Genomic DNA, 17,135 nt, shown 5'->3' on the forward strand with positions numbered 1-17,135 from the left:
CTGAAAGATTATCATATTATGTTCCATCTTTCCTTTACCCACATAGGAAATATAGAAGTTCACAATTGTTTTGGTTAGTTTAGTTAACATACATGCAGACAGGTATTATTCTATTCATAGTACTATATAAGAACTAAACAGGCCCAGTTCATTTAACAATGATGATGTTTTGCCTAAGCTTGATTAGTTTTAAATGAGCGAACTTGATCACATTAAAAATTTGCTCAGCTCGAGATGATTACAGCTCTACTGGTAAACAGTTAATGGCATCCAATGGTTTCATGTCAACAAAATCATGTTTGAAAGCAATAAGTAATTCAGGGATGGGTAAAAATTTTGTTCTTACAGTAATTTGAACAATCTTCGGGGTGCCTAATTTTGACAGTGGAGCCAAAAAGTGTACCGCCATGAAAATAAAGAGATGCTGAGGCATCGTCAGTTGTAAGAAACTCAATGAGTGCTTGGCCCTTAACTTCGTGCAACTGCAGTCAAGACATAAAAGGATAGCCTCAAAATCATTGCTATGTGCATAACAATTTAAATTTACACATTACACATTTGCTATCTCTAAACTCACAATGCAGCTAATACAAGGCAGGTCTCCTTGGATGAGCTTTACACCTGCAGAGAGCAAAAGGTTATTGAGAGACTCCATCACAGCTCACTCAGAAGCATAGAGTTTCAAGCACGAGAATACAGTAGAGCCCAGAAGCTTATCAGGTACAATGTTGTCATCAACAATCCATGGATGACCTGACATTAGAATCCACTTTAGTACCACATGTTGAATATCGGTAGTCATTGCATTCTAAGAACTGCTTAAGCTCTAACGCTTCAAAGCCCAATTATCAAACCCAGTTGAATATAAAAATTGAAGACACTGATTACTCAATGGCCTGTATGCATCATTTTTGGATTTTGATCAAAAAATTTCTAACTAGATCCTTGGCACTTTTGAAAAGTTAGGCCATGGTTCTGATTGAAAATAACATTTTCTTCGCAAAATCAGTTGGAAGATCCCCATTTCATTTTCTGCAGGTGGCCGAATTTTTAGAACAATATTAGCATTGAAGAATAAAAGATCAAGAGAGTAAGTTAATGTTCCCAACTGACATTCACTATGCCCATGTCATGGGTACTTAATGTAATGCAAATTTTTGGCTAAATTGATTTAATTGTTTTGAACTCCACCGTGGTATCTATTTTCTATATGTTCATCATTTTCAAGTTTCTCTTCATTACCCCTTTTTTTGCCATCTCTCTTCATCACTACCATATTATACAGTTATTTTGTAATTTATAGATCATAGGTGTTAAACGAGGAGGGGATCTTAGATTAACATATAAACAGCAGATAGTTACCAGCCCAAAAAGATGGAACCTCATTTTATAAGACGTGTAAAATAACCCCAGCATACATCTGATTCAGGTCCATAACGCCTCTCCAACAAGTCCAACAGATTTCCTAGCGAAAGTAGAAGTTGCAAAAAGTGTCGGTGTGGAGACGACAATCCCCAACCGCATTGAGCTAAAATTCAACTGGTTCTTTAATTTGATGATCTAATGTATGCAGCATAATGTAAATAATACTTCTCTGTGGGTGGGAACAATCCCCAGCTGCAAATACATTATTTCTTCCATCAACTTCAATCCAACTGCATCCTACTGGCTTTTTCATATCTTTGTCCCTCATCATCCTTCTGACCTCCATGACCCCATCCCATCTAGCATCTGCTGCATACAAGTTTGACATGACAACATAGTTTCCAATATCATTAGAATCAGTTTCAAAGAGCTGATCAGCCACAACTTCTCCCAATTCCACCTCATGATGTATTTTGCAGGCACTTAACAGTGTCCCCCACACATTTGCATTAGCTTTGTTTGGCATCTTGGCAACAAGAGCATATGCATCATGAACACGGCCACCTCGAGCTAGTAGGTCCACCACACAAGCATATTGCTCCAAAGTTGGTTTGATCCCATGGATTTTCTCTATTGAATAAAATATCTTCAGTCCTTCATCTACAAGGCCAACATGACTACAAGCAGACAACACAGAAGTGAAGGTGACATGGTCTGGCTTGATTCCCAGATTGATCATATGATAAAAAAGCCCAAGTGCTTCATCACTCATACCATGCATAGCATACCCACTAATCATTGCAGTAAACATAACCAGATCCTTATCACTGCTTGAATGAAATAGCTTATTTGCACGGCCTATGATGCCACATTTGGCATAAGTGTCTAAGAGGGCAGCATTCAAGCGAACATCATCAAAACAAGATCTGATGATATAACCATGACACTGGTTCAACAAATGTACTGACGCCATTTGTGTGCATGCAGGAAGGAGGCTCATAATAGTCACTGCATCAGGCCTCATCCCTTGAGCCTGTAACTCGGAGAACAAACAGAGCGCTTGCTCAGGAAGATCATTCTCAGCATACACTCGAACCATGAGGTTCCAGGTGGTAATGTCTGTCTCAGACATCCGTTTAAATACCATATTTGCATCATGAGGTGATCCTAAATCTACATAGCCCGAAATCAGTGAATTGCAAGTGACTAAATTTCTCCTCTCTGATAGATTTAGAAACATTTTGTGTGCATACAACATGTTACCACATTTGGAATATGCATCAAGAATAGCATTCCCAACTGTGGTTGCAATATCACAACCCAAAAGGCCAATCTTAATTGAACAGCCATGAATTTCTTTAACCTTTTCTACTTGCAAAAGAGAAGCACAAAAATTGATTATAGTCAATATTGTAACAAAATCAGGCCTAATTTCTTCCCTAAGCATCCAATGTAATAAGCTTAAAAATTTAGAACCACAACCCTGCTCTCCAAAGGCGTCAAGAATAGAATTCCATGAAATAACGTCTTTCCTTGATATCATAAAAAATGTATGATATGCCGCGTCTATATCACCGCATTTTGCATAGAAATTTACACAGGCATTTCCAACTGCTGTATCATCAAATAGAAAAGAGTTTCTAAAAACATAAGCATGAATCTGTTTTCCCACCTCTAAGTTTCTTAACTGAGCACATACAGGAAGGATGCTAACAATAGTTACAGAATCTGGCAATAACATCTCAGCAAATGTCAAATTACCAAACATATGCAATGCTTTCAACCATTCACCGTTAGAGGCATATCCCGCAATAATAGCATTCCAAGAAACCAAATCCCTTGCATCCATTTTCCAGAAAAGGTATTCTGCCTTTGCCACTTGCCCAACTTTTACATAAAAGCTAATTAAAGAATTAGAGACAGAAGTATTACTTGACAATTCAATCTGTTGTATCACATAAGAGTGGATTTGTCTTCCAAAATGGTAGGCAACGTTTCTATCAAATGAAGCACAAATAGGTAAAATACTTGCAATAGTTGCATAATTTGGTTCTAAGGGTCCTCTCACCATTGAACTGAAAAATGCCAATGCATCCTCGAAGAACTTGTTCTCGGCAAGACCTGCAATCATTGCATTCCATGAAACAGCATCTTTGTGAATAATGTTACTGAACGCAGCAAATGCATCATTAGACACCAGTCCACACTTCGCATAAAATGATACTAGAGCATTTCCAACAAGGGTGTCTGTTTCATATCCTGATTTGATTAAATAAGCATGGGCACTCTTCCCAGCATCCAGATCCCTTGACTGAGCACAAATGGGAAGAATAGTAGCAACAGTAACAGAATTAGGCTTAGCCTCTCCACTTGCATGCATATTCCAAAATGTTCGAATCACATCATAGTCATGCTTCTTGAACCGAGAAAAACCAGATAAAACAATATTCCAAATAACAGGATCATTAGGACTCAACTGATCAAAAAGTTTTTGGCAGTCATCAAATGCGCCACATTTGGCATACATGTTAAGTAGTGCTTTGGAAGTGACCTGGCACGAACCATAGCCCTGCTTCACAACAAAACTATGTAGAGTTCTGCCCAAGGTGCCAGCCAAAAGGGTAGTGCAAGACTTGAGAATGGTAGCAAATGCTAGGTGATCTGGTTTATAATCTTCGAAACTCCTCAAGCAGTCAAAGAAAAGTGTCAGGGCTTCTTTATGTCTAGCATCCATACATAAGCCCCTGATTACAGAATTCCATGTCATGAAATCCTGTTGAGGCATGCCAAGGGGAAGCTACAACAAAACTTTAGGCAACAATAAAAGACCACTTGTAGGAGCTGCCGCCAATACGCTGAAAGCTACAAACTTTTGCATATCATAAAGAACTTCAACATAAGCTTTTCTTGTTCTTCAATCAAACCAACAAGTAACCAATAACATACAGACAACCTTCAAAATGAGAAGAACCTGCATTCAGTTTAAACCAATTGCCTAAGGGATGATTTAAAAGGAATAAGAGAGCACGAGCCCCAAAAAAAACTTCCGTTGCACACACCATTGTAGCCAAGGTGGCATTTTTCCTACATGGCATCCATCAAACCACGACGGTGGGAACCTGAACAATTAGATCTTTCGGGAGGTTTCCGTACACATGGTGATCACGGCTCACAATTAAAAGTTCCTTAGATGCAGCTTCTTTCATTGAACTAACCAAATCATCTTAAGCTTGAAGAACATTTATTCTAGAAGCATTGAGATGCATGGAGTACTCACTGCAACCAATAAATAATGCTATGAAACTCAATTTATCTTAAACCTTTTTAGCAAGTTTGAAGACAAAAACACAGAATATTTCACCTGAAGAAACATATTAGACGTCTAGAACTGAACATATAATCATAATCACTTAGTAAAAGATATGATTTTATATGCCAAATTTCGTCAAAACACCTAAATTCAAGTATTGTCTCAACATTCCCACGATTTTGAAGCAATTTAAACTCAAAATCAAGCCCATTCAAAATGAAGCAAGCATTATTTATGGTTCCAATGAACAAGATCAAACAAAAGATAACAAGAAAAGAAGATCTTTTATACTTTGACATCAAGTCAAGCTTCAGAATCACATACACTCATTAGATCAAAAGCCTTTAGAATAACTCTAATAGTCTGAAAATGTAAAATAGAGAGTTGGGAGGGAATTTTTTCAACTCCAAGATTCAATAACAATTACCACATATAAATATCTATGACCAAAACAGCAATGAGAGTTTACGAACTGGGAGCAAAAAAGTACAAAGTATAGCTCAACTTAGGTCTTCTAAATATCTAATTGCTTTTCTTCTAAATTTCTCAGCTTCAACTAACTGCAACTTGTCGATGTTGAATTCCTATGGAAATCAGTAGAACATTTCAGCAACAATTCAACAGCGGTGCCGTCCAAATGGGCTAAATATACAAGGATCACTAAGTTCAAAAGCTAAGGTAACCTACTTCGCAAAATCCAAATCAAAATCCCAAGACTAATTAATTATATATCTATTGCCAGTGGCGGTCACATAGACATGCCAATTTCCAAATGTGGCTAAAGGTAAGAGTGGTCCCTTCACCTACCACTCATCTCAGCTACTAGAGTTAGTGCTTCCTGCACTAACGCATTTTCCTTTAAGTTCACTAATCCAATCAAATTCTGTTTATATAGTGCTTTCATTGCAATTCTGAGAAGCACTGAAAAAGCAATTTCACAATACAGAGATAGAGAGAGGGAATGGAATCTAAGGATCGGATTACGGTTTCGATCTCTACCTTCTTCTGCTTCCACTTTATGATTATCTTGTTCGTCTAATTCATGAGGGGTCTATGTTTGAAAAACAAAGTTGCGGCTGTTTCTGCTGCATCATTCAGCTGCAAGAATGGGAATGGGAAGATAGCAGAGTGTAATGAAGAGGACGAGATCATGACGATGGAATCAGAGATCAGCCGGAGATTGAAGGCAGAGCAGATGAAGTACATATCTTTGGGAGCTCTCTGAAGGGACAAACCAGTCTGTAACGGCAGAGGCAGCGGCGAGGCTTACAGGAGATCTGGATGCTGTCTTCCTCCTCCTTCAAATCCTCATACCAGATGCTGTTCTAAGTACCCTTCTAAGTACCCATCGTTGCAGATCTAACTCTTGAGATCTCACCAAAATTGGTTATATGTTGTGATTTGATTCGATTCTCATCGTTGTTCATTATTTTTTTTTTTTGAACCATAGACAAAATGATATTTTAAAAAACAAACAAAGTTTACAAAGTACATACTAAGAGTAAAACAGTGAAAAAAAATTAAAATGAAGAAAACAGTGTTTAGAAATGACATTAAACTTATAATAAGAATAATTGTGAAGAAATGCTAGGATTTCCAGCCAAGTAATAGTTGGGTGATTGATGGAGCAAGCAGGAAGTTGCAGAAATCTCTTGTTAACACTATAGATGCCCAACAATGGTTGGGCCTGAAAGGTTAACATGATAGACTCTTTTATCCAAAATAAAGATGCCTTGAGACATTTGGAAAGAAATGATTGCCTGCCAGAGTGAGATTTCACCAGAGAAATTCTTTCAAGGGTTTGCCTTGATAACAAAGGATACGATAACAATAGTGGATGTGAGCATTTTTATATTTATATAGAAGAATATCCCAATCATGCATCTGAATAAGTTGTTGAGGCAGATCCAATTTTCAGGTTTTGGTGTAAACAGGTTTGCTCACAAGCATAGTCAAAACCAAAAGCAGAGAATGAGCTTGAATGTTGAGCCTCCTGAATCACTAACAAGGGAGATTCCTTCTTACCCTCATGTAAAAATCGATTTCTTTTCTGCCAGATGGTATGCAATAAGCAAATAATCCCACAAATTAAGTGTGAATGACCTTCTTTTTGCAAAGCAAGGAAAGTTGAAGTAATCCAGATTTTGAAATCCTCAAAGCTGTCAAGCTTAAGCCGAATTGAAAAGCAGCCATATGAAAGGACTCTAGTATAAGGGCAAGAAAAGAACAAGTGTTCTAAGGATGCCTCTTCATCACAACCAAATTGGCACAAAGTGAGACTGTTGAGATGATGAATCTTCAAGATATCAAAGACCAGCAATGCTTGTTTTAATAGTTTCCAAATGAATTACAACTATTTATATGGTACCTCTAGGTTCCACAGAAGACAACAGAAATCTGAAGAAATTGTGCTCATAATATCAGGCATAGACCAAATGATCTTCACGCCATCTTTAACAAGGTACTCACCTCAGGGGTTACCATTCCAAATTAATTTGTCAGATAGATTTAAAAAGGAAGTAGGTAAACTCATAATTTGCTTGGCAATATCCTAGCTACAAGGTTAATCATATGAGAATTCCAAATCATGGGATTCCAAGTAGAAGACACATACAATAAAAGATTAGACACCATTTTATCATCCATGTGAAGTCCAAGATCTTGTTGCATGGGCCACCATAAACGGTGGTTTAAGGGGACAAGCAAACCATTTCCTATTCTCCATTTTAATCTTCCAACTATCAAATCAGCATGGTCAATAACGCCTTTCCAGATCCAAAAAGAATTGCAAGGGAGTTTAATCATGGAAGGAGAATGAATGTCAATATATTTCACTTTCAAAGAGAAGCTAATAAGGATGGTTCTTCAAAGTTGATGACTCTCCAACTCTGTTTTGCAAGGAGTGCTTGATTTACTAACTTGGATAGTCTGAGATCCAATCCACCCTTTATTTTACCAAATAGACTAAAAAAGTTCGTCTCTTTTTACCAAATGAATTTTCCTTTTATTAGAAGTACCCAAAAAAAAAAAGCAAAACAAGCATCAATTCTCCCGCACACATATGTAGGGAGTTTGATACAAGAGAGAATATGAACGTTGACCAAGGCCAAGACTGATTTTATCAGTGTAAGTCTAGAAGCTTGAGATAAACATTTAGAATGCCAAGTAGTGATCCTGTGCTCAACTGAGTCTATAACTTGCTAATAAATTTGAGATCTGCAGAATAAAGTTACAGACAAAACTTACAATTCAAGAACTCCTATCATATCTTCACTCAACTTGAAAGCAATATGATCCCAAATAAATACAATAATAGAGCTACTGTTTGCGGTCAGACCTATAAAAGGAAAGTTAAGAGACATTGAGGTTTAAGGAATGAGGGGTAGGGTGACGTTAGACTTTGACATTTCAATAGGACTCTTCTAGTTACTTTTGGTTACTTTTACTGCTACTTATATTAGGGAAAGAACTTTCTTTTGGGGGCTATGATGTTTCTTTTTGGAGTGTGATACACTTGTGAGGACTGGTGCTCACTGGAGGCCAATTGGACCTTGCTTAGGCTTGGTTTGTTTCTTCATTTCAATCACCGCGTTTACATTAGCGAATAGGATTTTGATCTACATCATTGAGTCCATTGTAACACTGATTCAGTTATTTTGTTATCATTACCAAAATCTCAGTATTTCTCTACTGCATTGTACTGTTTCTCTATTGTTTTGCTTTGTTATTGGAATATATTTTCCAGGACCTATCAGAGCGGCTAGATCCTGAGGCTAGTAACTGAGGAGAATGGGAGAGAAGTCTAAGACGGAAGTGCAGGAGTTGAGAGAGGAGATGAATGAGAAGGTAGGGGGACTAACGAGAAACATGAGCATCCTCCAAGAGATGATCTTAAGGATTGATACGACTCTGGAACACTTGCAGAAAACCATAACCGCCCCAAATGCTCACAAACAAGTAGGCACGCAAGAGGAGGATGAAGTGGACAACCACGGAGGAAGAGTGAAAGACACGGGAAGGTATAGGAAGCTGGAGTTACCACTTTTTGCTAGTGAAAACCCCCTCGGCTGGTTCTTTAGAGTCAAAAGGTACTTCCGCATTAATCCAATAAGAGAAGATGAGAAGCTAGAGGCAGCCATAGTGTGCCTAGAAGGAAAGGCGCTGAACTGGTACCAATGGGTTGAATTCAGAGACCCTATCCAAAGCTGGTTAGAGTTCAAAAGTGAGATCTTGCGCAAGTTTCATTCAGCGCATAGAGGAGGGGAGTACGAGTTGCTTTTTCCCCTTAAACAAGAACGAACGGTGCTGGAATATGTCGAGGAGTTTGAGCACTACTCAGCACCCCTGAAGGACGCCTCCAAAGCCTGCTTAATCGGCGCCTATCACAATGGACTCAAGGCGGTGATCAGGGCGGAGCTCTGACTGACTCATGCGACTTCACTGAGAGAAATAGTGGAATGCACCCTTTGTATTGAGGAGAGAAACATGATCTTGGAGGAAGAGAAGACAATTAAAGCTAGGGCCAACGTTTCCAAATGGGCTTAGCCAAGTCTCGGCCCAAACCCAAATCTCCAGGGTGACTCACATGTCGGACAATTTGAAAGGAGTCTCCATGAGCCCAGCTCTAGTAGAAAACACGAAGAAGACAGAAAACAAAGTAGGAGAGGCCAAATCAAGCAACAATGTAAAAGGGGAAGCTCTTTTCGACGCTTACCAGACTCGGAGATAGTGAGAAGGCATGAACAAGGTTTGTGCTTCAAGTGTGGAGATAGATAATATCCGACCCATACTTGCAAAAATAAACAACTGCAAGTGATGATTGTTGAAACGGACGAAGCTTTCAAGGAAGCCCTGTAGGAGTTCGAATCGAAAGATGATGATTTGGAAAGGGAAGAAATAACGGCTACTATGGAGTTATCCATGAACTCTCTAGCGGGTTTGAATAGCAATTATACAAAGAAAGTGCGAGGCGAGATGGGGACGCACGAATTAGTAGTGTTGATAAATAGTGGAGCAACATACAATTTTATATCAAAGGAATTCATGACCAGAGTCAAGCTACCATCAGAAGAAGTTTCAGCTTACACGATTACAGTAGGGGATGGCTATAATTTCAAGCGCAATTTGAGATGCTCTAACGTGAAGATGAGGGTACAAGGAATTAACATAAAACAAACCTTTTACCCCTTTCCTCTCAGTGGAGTAGATGCAGTATTGGGGGTTGAATGGTTGAAATCTTTGGGAGAGGTAAAAATGAATTGGAGCCACCTGACAATGAAGATTGGCATAAAGGGAAGTCATGTCTACTTGAAAGGGGATCCTACATTGACCAGAGCTCAAGTCTCGCTTAAAGACCTTATCAAGTCAGTTCAGAAACAGGGGGAAGCATTCCTGATTGAATATAATGGACTCGTGGAAGAAGAAGAGGGAGGCACACCACCTCTAACACCAGAAATTCAATCATTATTGAATAAACATGCTTCGGTTTATCAGACAGCAGTCGGACTATCCCCTTCCCGTTTCAAAGACCACGCCATAATTATTAAACCAGGTGAGCAACCCCCTAACATAAGGCCTTACCGGTACCCTTATGCTCAAAAAAATGAAATAGAAACGTGAAAGATATGCTAAAAGTGGGAATTATACAACCGAGTTAGAGCCCTTATTCCAGCTCGGTATTGCTAGTTAAGAAGAAAGATGGGAGCTGGAGGTTCTGTGTGGATTATAGAGCCTTAAACAAGATCACTGTGCTAAATAAATTTCCGACCCCTGCTATCGATGAGTTGCTAGACGAATCAAAAGGGGCCACGGTATTCACCAAATCAGATCTTAAATCTAGGTACCATCAGATCAGAATCAAAGCTGGAGATGAATTCAAGACAGCTTTCCGGACACATGAAGGGCATTACGAATTCAAAGTCATGCCATTTGGACTGACCAATGCCCCATCTACCTTCCAAGGATTAATGAATAAGGTATTTCGTGACTACTTGAGAAAATCTGTGATAGTATTTTTTGATGATATATTAGTGCATAGCAGTGATTTAACCACTCACCTCAAGCATTTGGAGATTGTTTTGTATGTTTTGAAAGAAAACTAGCTAGTGATCAATTTAAAAAAATGTACGTTTGCTCAACCACAAGTGGAGTAACTTGGCCATATTATATCCAGAGAGGGTATGCAAGTTGACCCTAGCAAAATCGAGAGCATGGTGCAATGGCCAAAACCCCAAAATATCAAGCAATTGAGGGGATTTTTAGGCCTAACCAGTTACTGCAGGAGGTTTGTGAAGAATTATGGGAAGATTGCAAGCCCACTCACTGACTTACTCAAGAAAGATGCTTACAAATGGACAGATGCTGCTAGTGAGGCATTTGAAAAACTCAAAGTTGTAATGACTTCTTTACTAGTGTTGGCATTACCAAACTTTTCAGTTCCATTTGAACTAAAAACTGATGCATCGGGGACGGATGTAGGGGCTGTGCTGATGCAAAGGGGCCGACCAATTGCTTATTTCGGTCAGAAACTGTCCTTAAGGGCTCAAAATTGTTCTGTATATGAGCAGGAACTAAGGCAATTGTCTTGGCAGTTGAAAAATGGCATCACTACTTATGAGGACAGAAGTTTATCATTCGAACAGACCAAAAAGCCCTGAAATTTCTGTTGCAGCAGCGAATTGTTGAAGAAAATCAGCAACATTGGGTCTCTAAACTAATGGGTTCAAGTTTGAGATCATGTACAAACCTGGAAAAGAGAAAAGAGCGCCAAATGCCCTCTCAAGAAAAGAAGAGGTAATAATGTGTGGGATGTCCCTGTGGCAAAATGCTGATCTTGAAGAATGGGAAAAGGAGGTACAGGAAGACCCAAAGCTCAAACAAGTGATGCAGCAACTAATTACCAAGACGGGAAATGTTGTTGGATATAGCATCAAAAATGGGTGCCTAAATTACAAAGAGCGCCTAGTGCTGCCAAAGAACCCAACTAGAATTCCACTGCTGTTAAAGGAGTTGCATGACTCTCCTGTAGGTGGGCATTCGGGAGGACTTACAAGCGGCTGTCCAATGTGGTATATTGGGAAGGCATGAAGAGAGACATTCAACAATATGTTTCTCGCTGTGATGTGTGCCAAAAAAATAAATATCAAGCCTTATCTCCAGCTAGGTTGCTGCAGCCACTTCCCATTCCTCAACAAGTATGGAAGATATTAGTATAGATTTATCACAGGGATCCCTAAGGCTAAGAGGTATGACACCATTCTAGTGGTTGTTGATAGACTCACAAAATATGCCCATTTTCTAGCCCTTTCTCACTCTTTTACGGCTAAGGATGTTGCTGAAAAATTGATATGTGAGATTGTCAAGTTGCATGGGTTCCCAAGGACTATCGTATCCGATAGAGACTGAGTTTTTGTGAGTCAGTTTTGGAAAGAGCTATTCAAACAAGCTGGGACTCAATTGTGCCTTAGCTCGAGCTACCACCCTGAGAGTGACGAACAAACAGAGGTGCTAAATAGGGGTTTGGAGGCCTACCTGTGCTGTTTTTTATATGAGCAGCCCAATCGATGGCTTCAATAGCTACCTTGGGCGGAATACTGGTACAATACATAGTACCATAGTCCAGCCGGGATGACACTGTTCAAGGCAGTTTATGGGAGGGAGCCACCAACCTTTTTCAAGCTAAATGATGAACCATCACTCATAGAGGCAGTTAATGAGCAAATTCTAAACAAGAACCACATTATCACTATCCTAAAAGAAAATCTCAGGAAGGCTCAAGTGCAAATGAGGGAGCAAACTAACAAACATCACAGGGATGTTCAACTGGAAGTCGGTGACTTGGTTTATGTGAAGATTAAGCCTTATCGATTAAAGACACTTGCAAAAAGGCTTAACGAGAAGCACAGCCCATGCTTTTATGGACCTTTCAAGGTACTTGAGAGGGTCAGGTTGGTTGCATACAAGCTGGAACTACCTTCTACAGCTTGAGTTCACACGGTTTTTCATATATTCCCAACTCAAAAAATCTGTCAATTCAACAGCAGTATCCCCTATGATTCCTACAGCTTTATCCACTACATGAGAGCTCCAGGTTCAACCCGAAGACATTAGCAAGGCGCGCAAACTCACAAATGGCCAATTGGAGGTGCTAGTCAAGTGGAAGGATCTACCAGACTTTGAGAATTCATGGGAAGAAGCTGAAATTATTTCCAAGCAGTTTCCAGACTTTCCCTTTGAGGACAAGGTGAAGCTTTTAAGGGAGGATGATGATAGAGATACTGTTTGTGGTCAGACCTATAAAAAGAAAGTCAAGGGATATTGAGGTTTAAGGAATGAGGGGTATGGTGGTGCTAAACTTTGACATTTCAATAGGACTCTTCTGGTTACTTTTGGTTACTTCTACTGCTGCTTATATTAGGGAAAGGACTTTCTTTTGGGGGGTACGATGTTTCTTTTTGGAGCGTGATACACTTGTGAGGACTGGTGCTCATGGGAGGCCCATTGAACCTTGCTTAGGCTTGGTTGGTTTCTTCATTTCGATCGCCGTGTTTACATTAGGGAATAGAATTTTGATCTAAATCATTGAGAGTCCATTGTAACACTGATTCAGTTATTTTGTTATCACTATCAAAATCTCAGTATTTCTCTACTGCATTGTGCATTTTCTCTATTGTTTTGCTCTGTTATTGGAATATATTTTCTAGGACCTATCATACAAGAAGGCAAGTGCTCTTCATGAGCTAAGGTTGTCCCTCATACTCCTTTCCTCTGGTAAGAAGTGGCAAAATCACATAGCAAAACAGGCAAAAAAAAAAAAAAAAAAAAAGAGCAAAAAAAAAAAAAAGACAAGTTTCATTCACTTCATTTGAAACAATTCACAGAAATTATCCCCACAAAATCACTTATGTAGCATGCCATCATAATTAATTTTATAATTAAAAAAATATTGTTGGTCACATATCAAATTTGAAGAATTTTGATTATTCCACCGGAAAGTGAAGAGTTACAACTTCCCAAAATGCTGCTAATAGATACAATCACAAGGGCTTTACACACAGGACAAAGTAGGGATCTGTATGTGTTTGATAGCCTAAAGACTTGCATATAGACTTTACTAGATTTCTTCAATACCTACATATATCAATAGACTTAGACTATCACAAATACCCAAAAACAAATCCTCCCCCTGGGAACATTATTTCCCTCCTGCCATGGAGAAGTAAACATCAAAGCCAATCTCCTCACCATGCCAATTACATCTAGCACGAACAGGTCCAAGCATGAGCTAAAATTTAATGCAGAAATTTCTTGATCAAAAGTTTACACTACTTAATCTCAAAAAGCATATAAAATGAAATAAATCCAGCAAAGGAAAAAGCCCACACAAAGGAAAAAGAATGCCACTTAAAGTTAGAGAAGTTTAAGTGGGTTGAAAATGGTCACAAACATACGAGTTATCTTGCTATGGCAACTATCATGGGATTCAGTCATAAAAGATTAGTAGCATAAGCATATTATATTGGAGTTGTTTCTATGCATTTCTAATTTTGAAAGAGAATAAAATTTGCATAAACTTGCAAAATTGTTGGATTTTTGTCAAATGTAATTAAACGATCAATTGATGCATAGAAAAGGCAGCACCCACATGTACATTAGGTTAGTTTTCTTGTTTGTTTATTGTTCTGTAATTTTTAATTTCTTAGAGCAAAACTGCTCCTCATGTACACCTTTCTTATATGCATCATGTGAAGATCATACACGTAGACACAAACTTTTCCTGGTCAGGGGGAAAGGAAAGAATTCAAAGGCACAATGAAAAGGCTCCAACATACTAATGTACCAGGTTTGGCAAACCACTATGACTTTCATTTACTGAATCCATATGCAGTATACAGGGTACTTTAAGCGACTCATCCTCACATTTCTTTGAAAGATGACTTATGACATAATTATTTGAGAATAGATATTCATAAGATAGGAATTACACAAGCCAAGAGGAAGCAATACAGAAAGACATACTTTGTGATTGTATATATATTACATACAAGAGGAAGCATTACAGAAATATTAACTTCATAACAAACTATGTAACTTTGAAAATTTCATCCATATTATCTTGCTTACTCTTTGGCATGGCGAATTAAAATAGAGAAATCACCTCGAGGTTGTCATTACTAATAAATTTAGACAAAGAGTTTTAGATAACATTAGGACCAGTATAAAACAAATTGAAAAAGCATAAAAGATTTCTATCTTCTAGCGTCCTTCCTTAATATAATGATAGACAGAAAAAAAAAAAGAAAAAGAAAAGAAAAAAAACAGTTGCGATTAAAGTTATACTTCCCAATGTAGCAAGAGGAAAACACAACGGTCAGGGGATAGGGTAGGTGGATTAATTTTAATTGGAAAATACCAAAAAGAGTGAAAGATTTTGAACTCCCAAATCAGCACAAGATTTCAACAAAGAAAATAACACCAATGCAAGAGGCTCACAGACTTTGGCAATTGACCTTAGAAAAAAATTAAAGGGGAAAACAGATTATGCAACAATACAATTGTTCCTCAGCTGATCAAACAATTTTAATTTACAAGAATCCAAACTGGGTAGCAAAAGCCAAAAAAAAAAAAAAACTTACTAGTACTTGAGCTTGAATCCAGCTGCTGTCAATGCAAATTAAAGGAATGGCTGAACAGTAGAACAAACACGCATAGAGTGAAAGTAAAAGAAGTAATGTATAAGATAACACTCACGGCTTTAATGAAGATAATCACCTGGCGAAACCCAAGCTAGGCGAGACCCACAAAATCATGGACAGAGGCAAAGAGGAAGGAAAAGAGCATATTTAGGCGAGACCCCCGCACGGCAAACTGAAACAGCTTACCGGCAAGACCCAACGGTGACCCACAAATAAAGGCGAAGGCAGAACAAGAGGAAGGCAAGGTGAGCAAAGCGTAAATAGAGCACGCCAGCTTAGGAAAAAGACCCACGGCGCATTGAAAAAAGATTTCGGCAAAATGGAGACCCACAAATGTGCAGGGAGTAGCTGGGGCGCCTGATGAAAATATGAAGGGAAATTTTTTTCCATTTGTTACATCACTTTGGTACAAAGGTGTTTGGTGAAAATCACGTCATAATTTTAAAAATATTTTTAAATTTATAAAGTAAATTTATAAAAAAATTTATCTCGTTTTATAAAAAAAAATATTTTTTATAATTGCTAAACACTTCCTAAGTTTGGACCAGACACCACAACCTATGACAGCCAGCCAAACTTGAACTATACACCATAGATAAAGGTTTATGGTGACTGGTTCATTTTAGACAGACGTTGTCAATTAAAAAAAAAAAACCATACAGTTATACCTTAAAAAAAGGAAAAAAGACAATAAAATACCCTCAAAATTACTAAATGACAAATTAGGATAGGTAAATTCCAAAATCCCAATTCAGACCCCAGGTACCATTTTGGAATTTTCAAATCTTGTAAAATGACAACATTGTCCTTACTGTCAGTGACTATTCCATATAGCTATTGACTACTCTATTTTAACTATTGACAACTTTTCTTTTCAAAGTTTCAATGAATATTTTTATATAGCTATTGACTACACAAGAGTAATAAATTGCATTACTAGAGTAGTCAATAGCTTAGCAAGAGTAGTCATCAGAATTTAAAAATAAATGTAGTCAATAGCTAAAAAAGAGTAGTCAATACATAAGAAAGAGTAGTCACTGGAGCTCCGCTGACTAGTCACCGGAGTTTCGATAACGTATCATCAGAGTTTAAAAATAAATGTAGTCAATAGCTAAAAAAGAGTAGTCAATATATAAGAAAAAGTAGTCATCGAAACTTCGACAACCGGTCACCGGAACTCTGGTAACCGATCACCGGAGCTCCAGTGGTTGGCCGCCGGCAGGGTCACCGGCGTCGGAGCTCCAGCAGCCAGAATTGCTGATGTGGCAGTATTTCAAAAAAAGTAAAAAGAAAAGTAAAGGGTATTTGTGTAATTTTATAATATTTGAAAATTCCAAAATAGTACCTAGGGTCTAAATTGGGATTTTGAAATTTACCTACCCTCTTTTGTCATTTAGTAATTTTGAGGTATTTTAGTGTCTTTTTCCCTTAAAAAAATGCATTTATGTTTGAATTAAAAAAATTCTAAGCTTTTGTTATAAAAATGAGAGAGTTAGAGAGTAGAAAGAGGATAGCAAGAGAAGAATTGAGAGAGAAAACAAGGAGTATTTCTCATATACATATATGGGTACAAATGCCTTGTATGTGGCTTCTATTTATAGGCCCCCAACCATAAAAGTCTAATCCCAGAGTTACAAGAAATGAATAAGGGAATAATGACAATAAACATGGAAAACTCCTCTAAAGGCATTCATTGGGGGGTTATGGGTTTAAGACATTCAAAGATCAAGAATCCTATGAAGAATCCTAAGAGTTGGGGGTTATGG

At 38.1% G+C, this 17,135-nt stretch overlaps 1 protein-coding gene across 7 annotated transcripts; it reads right to left on the reverse strand.

Annotated features, from left to right (window-relative positions):
- Nucleotides 1–209: 209 nt before the first annotated feature.
- On the reverse strand, nucleotides 210–15,663 carry LOC114759738 (putative pentatricopeptide repeat-containing protein At5g08490). 7 transcript variants are annotated; one of them, XM_028948972.1, is made up of 5 exons: nucleotides 15,446–15,663; nucleotides 15,310–15,334; nucleotides 1,363–4,641; nucleotides 578–753; nucleotides 210–482 (listed from the first exon to the last, which is right to left on the reverse strand). In XM_028948972.1, the coding sequence occupies exon 3, from the start codon at nucleotides 4,148–4,150 to the stop codon at nucleotides 1,529–1,531; it is 2,622 nt and encodes an 873-aa protein (XP_028804805.1). In that variant the 5' UTR covers nucleotides 4,151–4,641; nucleotides 15,310–15,334; nucleotides 15,446–15,663; the 3' UTR covers nucleotides 210–482; nucleotides 578–753; nucleotides 1,363–1,528. The 7 variants fall into 7 exon arrangements, with proteins under 7 accessions (XP_028804805.1, XP_028804804.1, XP_028804808.1 ...); XM_028948971.1 differs by having other exon boundaries at nucleotides 15,310–15,359; XM_028948975.1 differs by having other exon boundaries at nucleotides 1,363–4,318; nucleotides 4,425–4,641; nucleotides 15,310–15,663.
- Between the last annotated feature and the right edge of the window lie 1,472 nt (nucleotides 15,664–17,135).

Source organism: Neltuma alba, unplaced genomic scaffold (assembly GCF_004799145.2).
Source record: "Neltuma alba isolate B1F8T4 unplaced genomic scaffold, ASM479914v2 tig00010887_pilon, whole genome shotgun sequence".
NCBI classification, from domain to species: Eukaryota; Viridiplantae; Streptophyta; class Magnoliopsida; order Fabales; family Fabaceae; genus Neltuma; species Neltuma alba.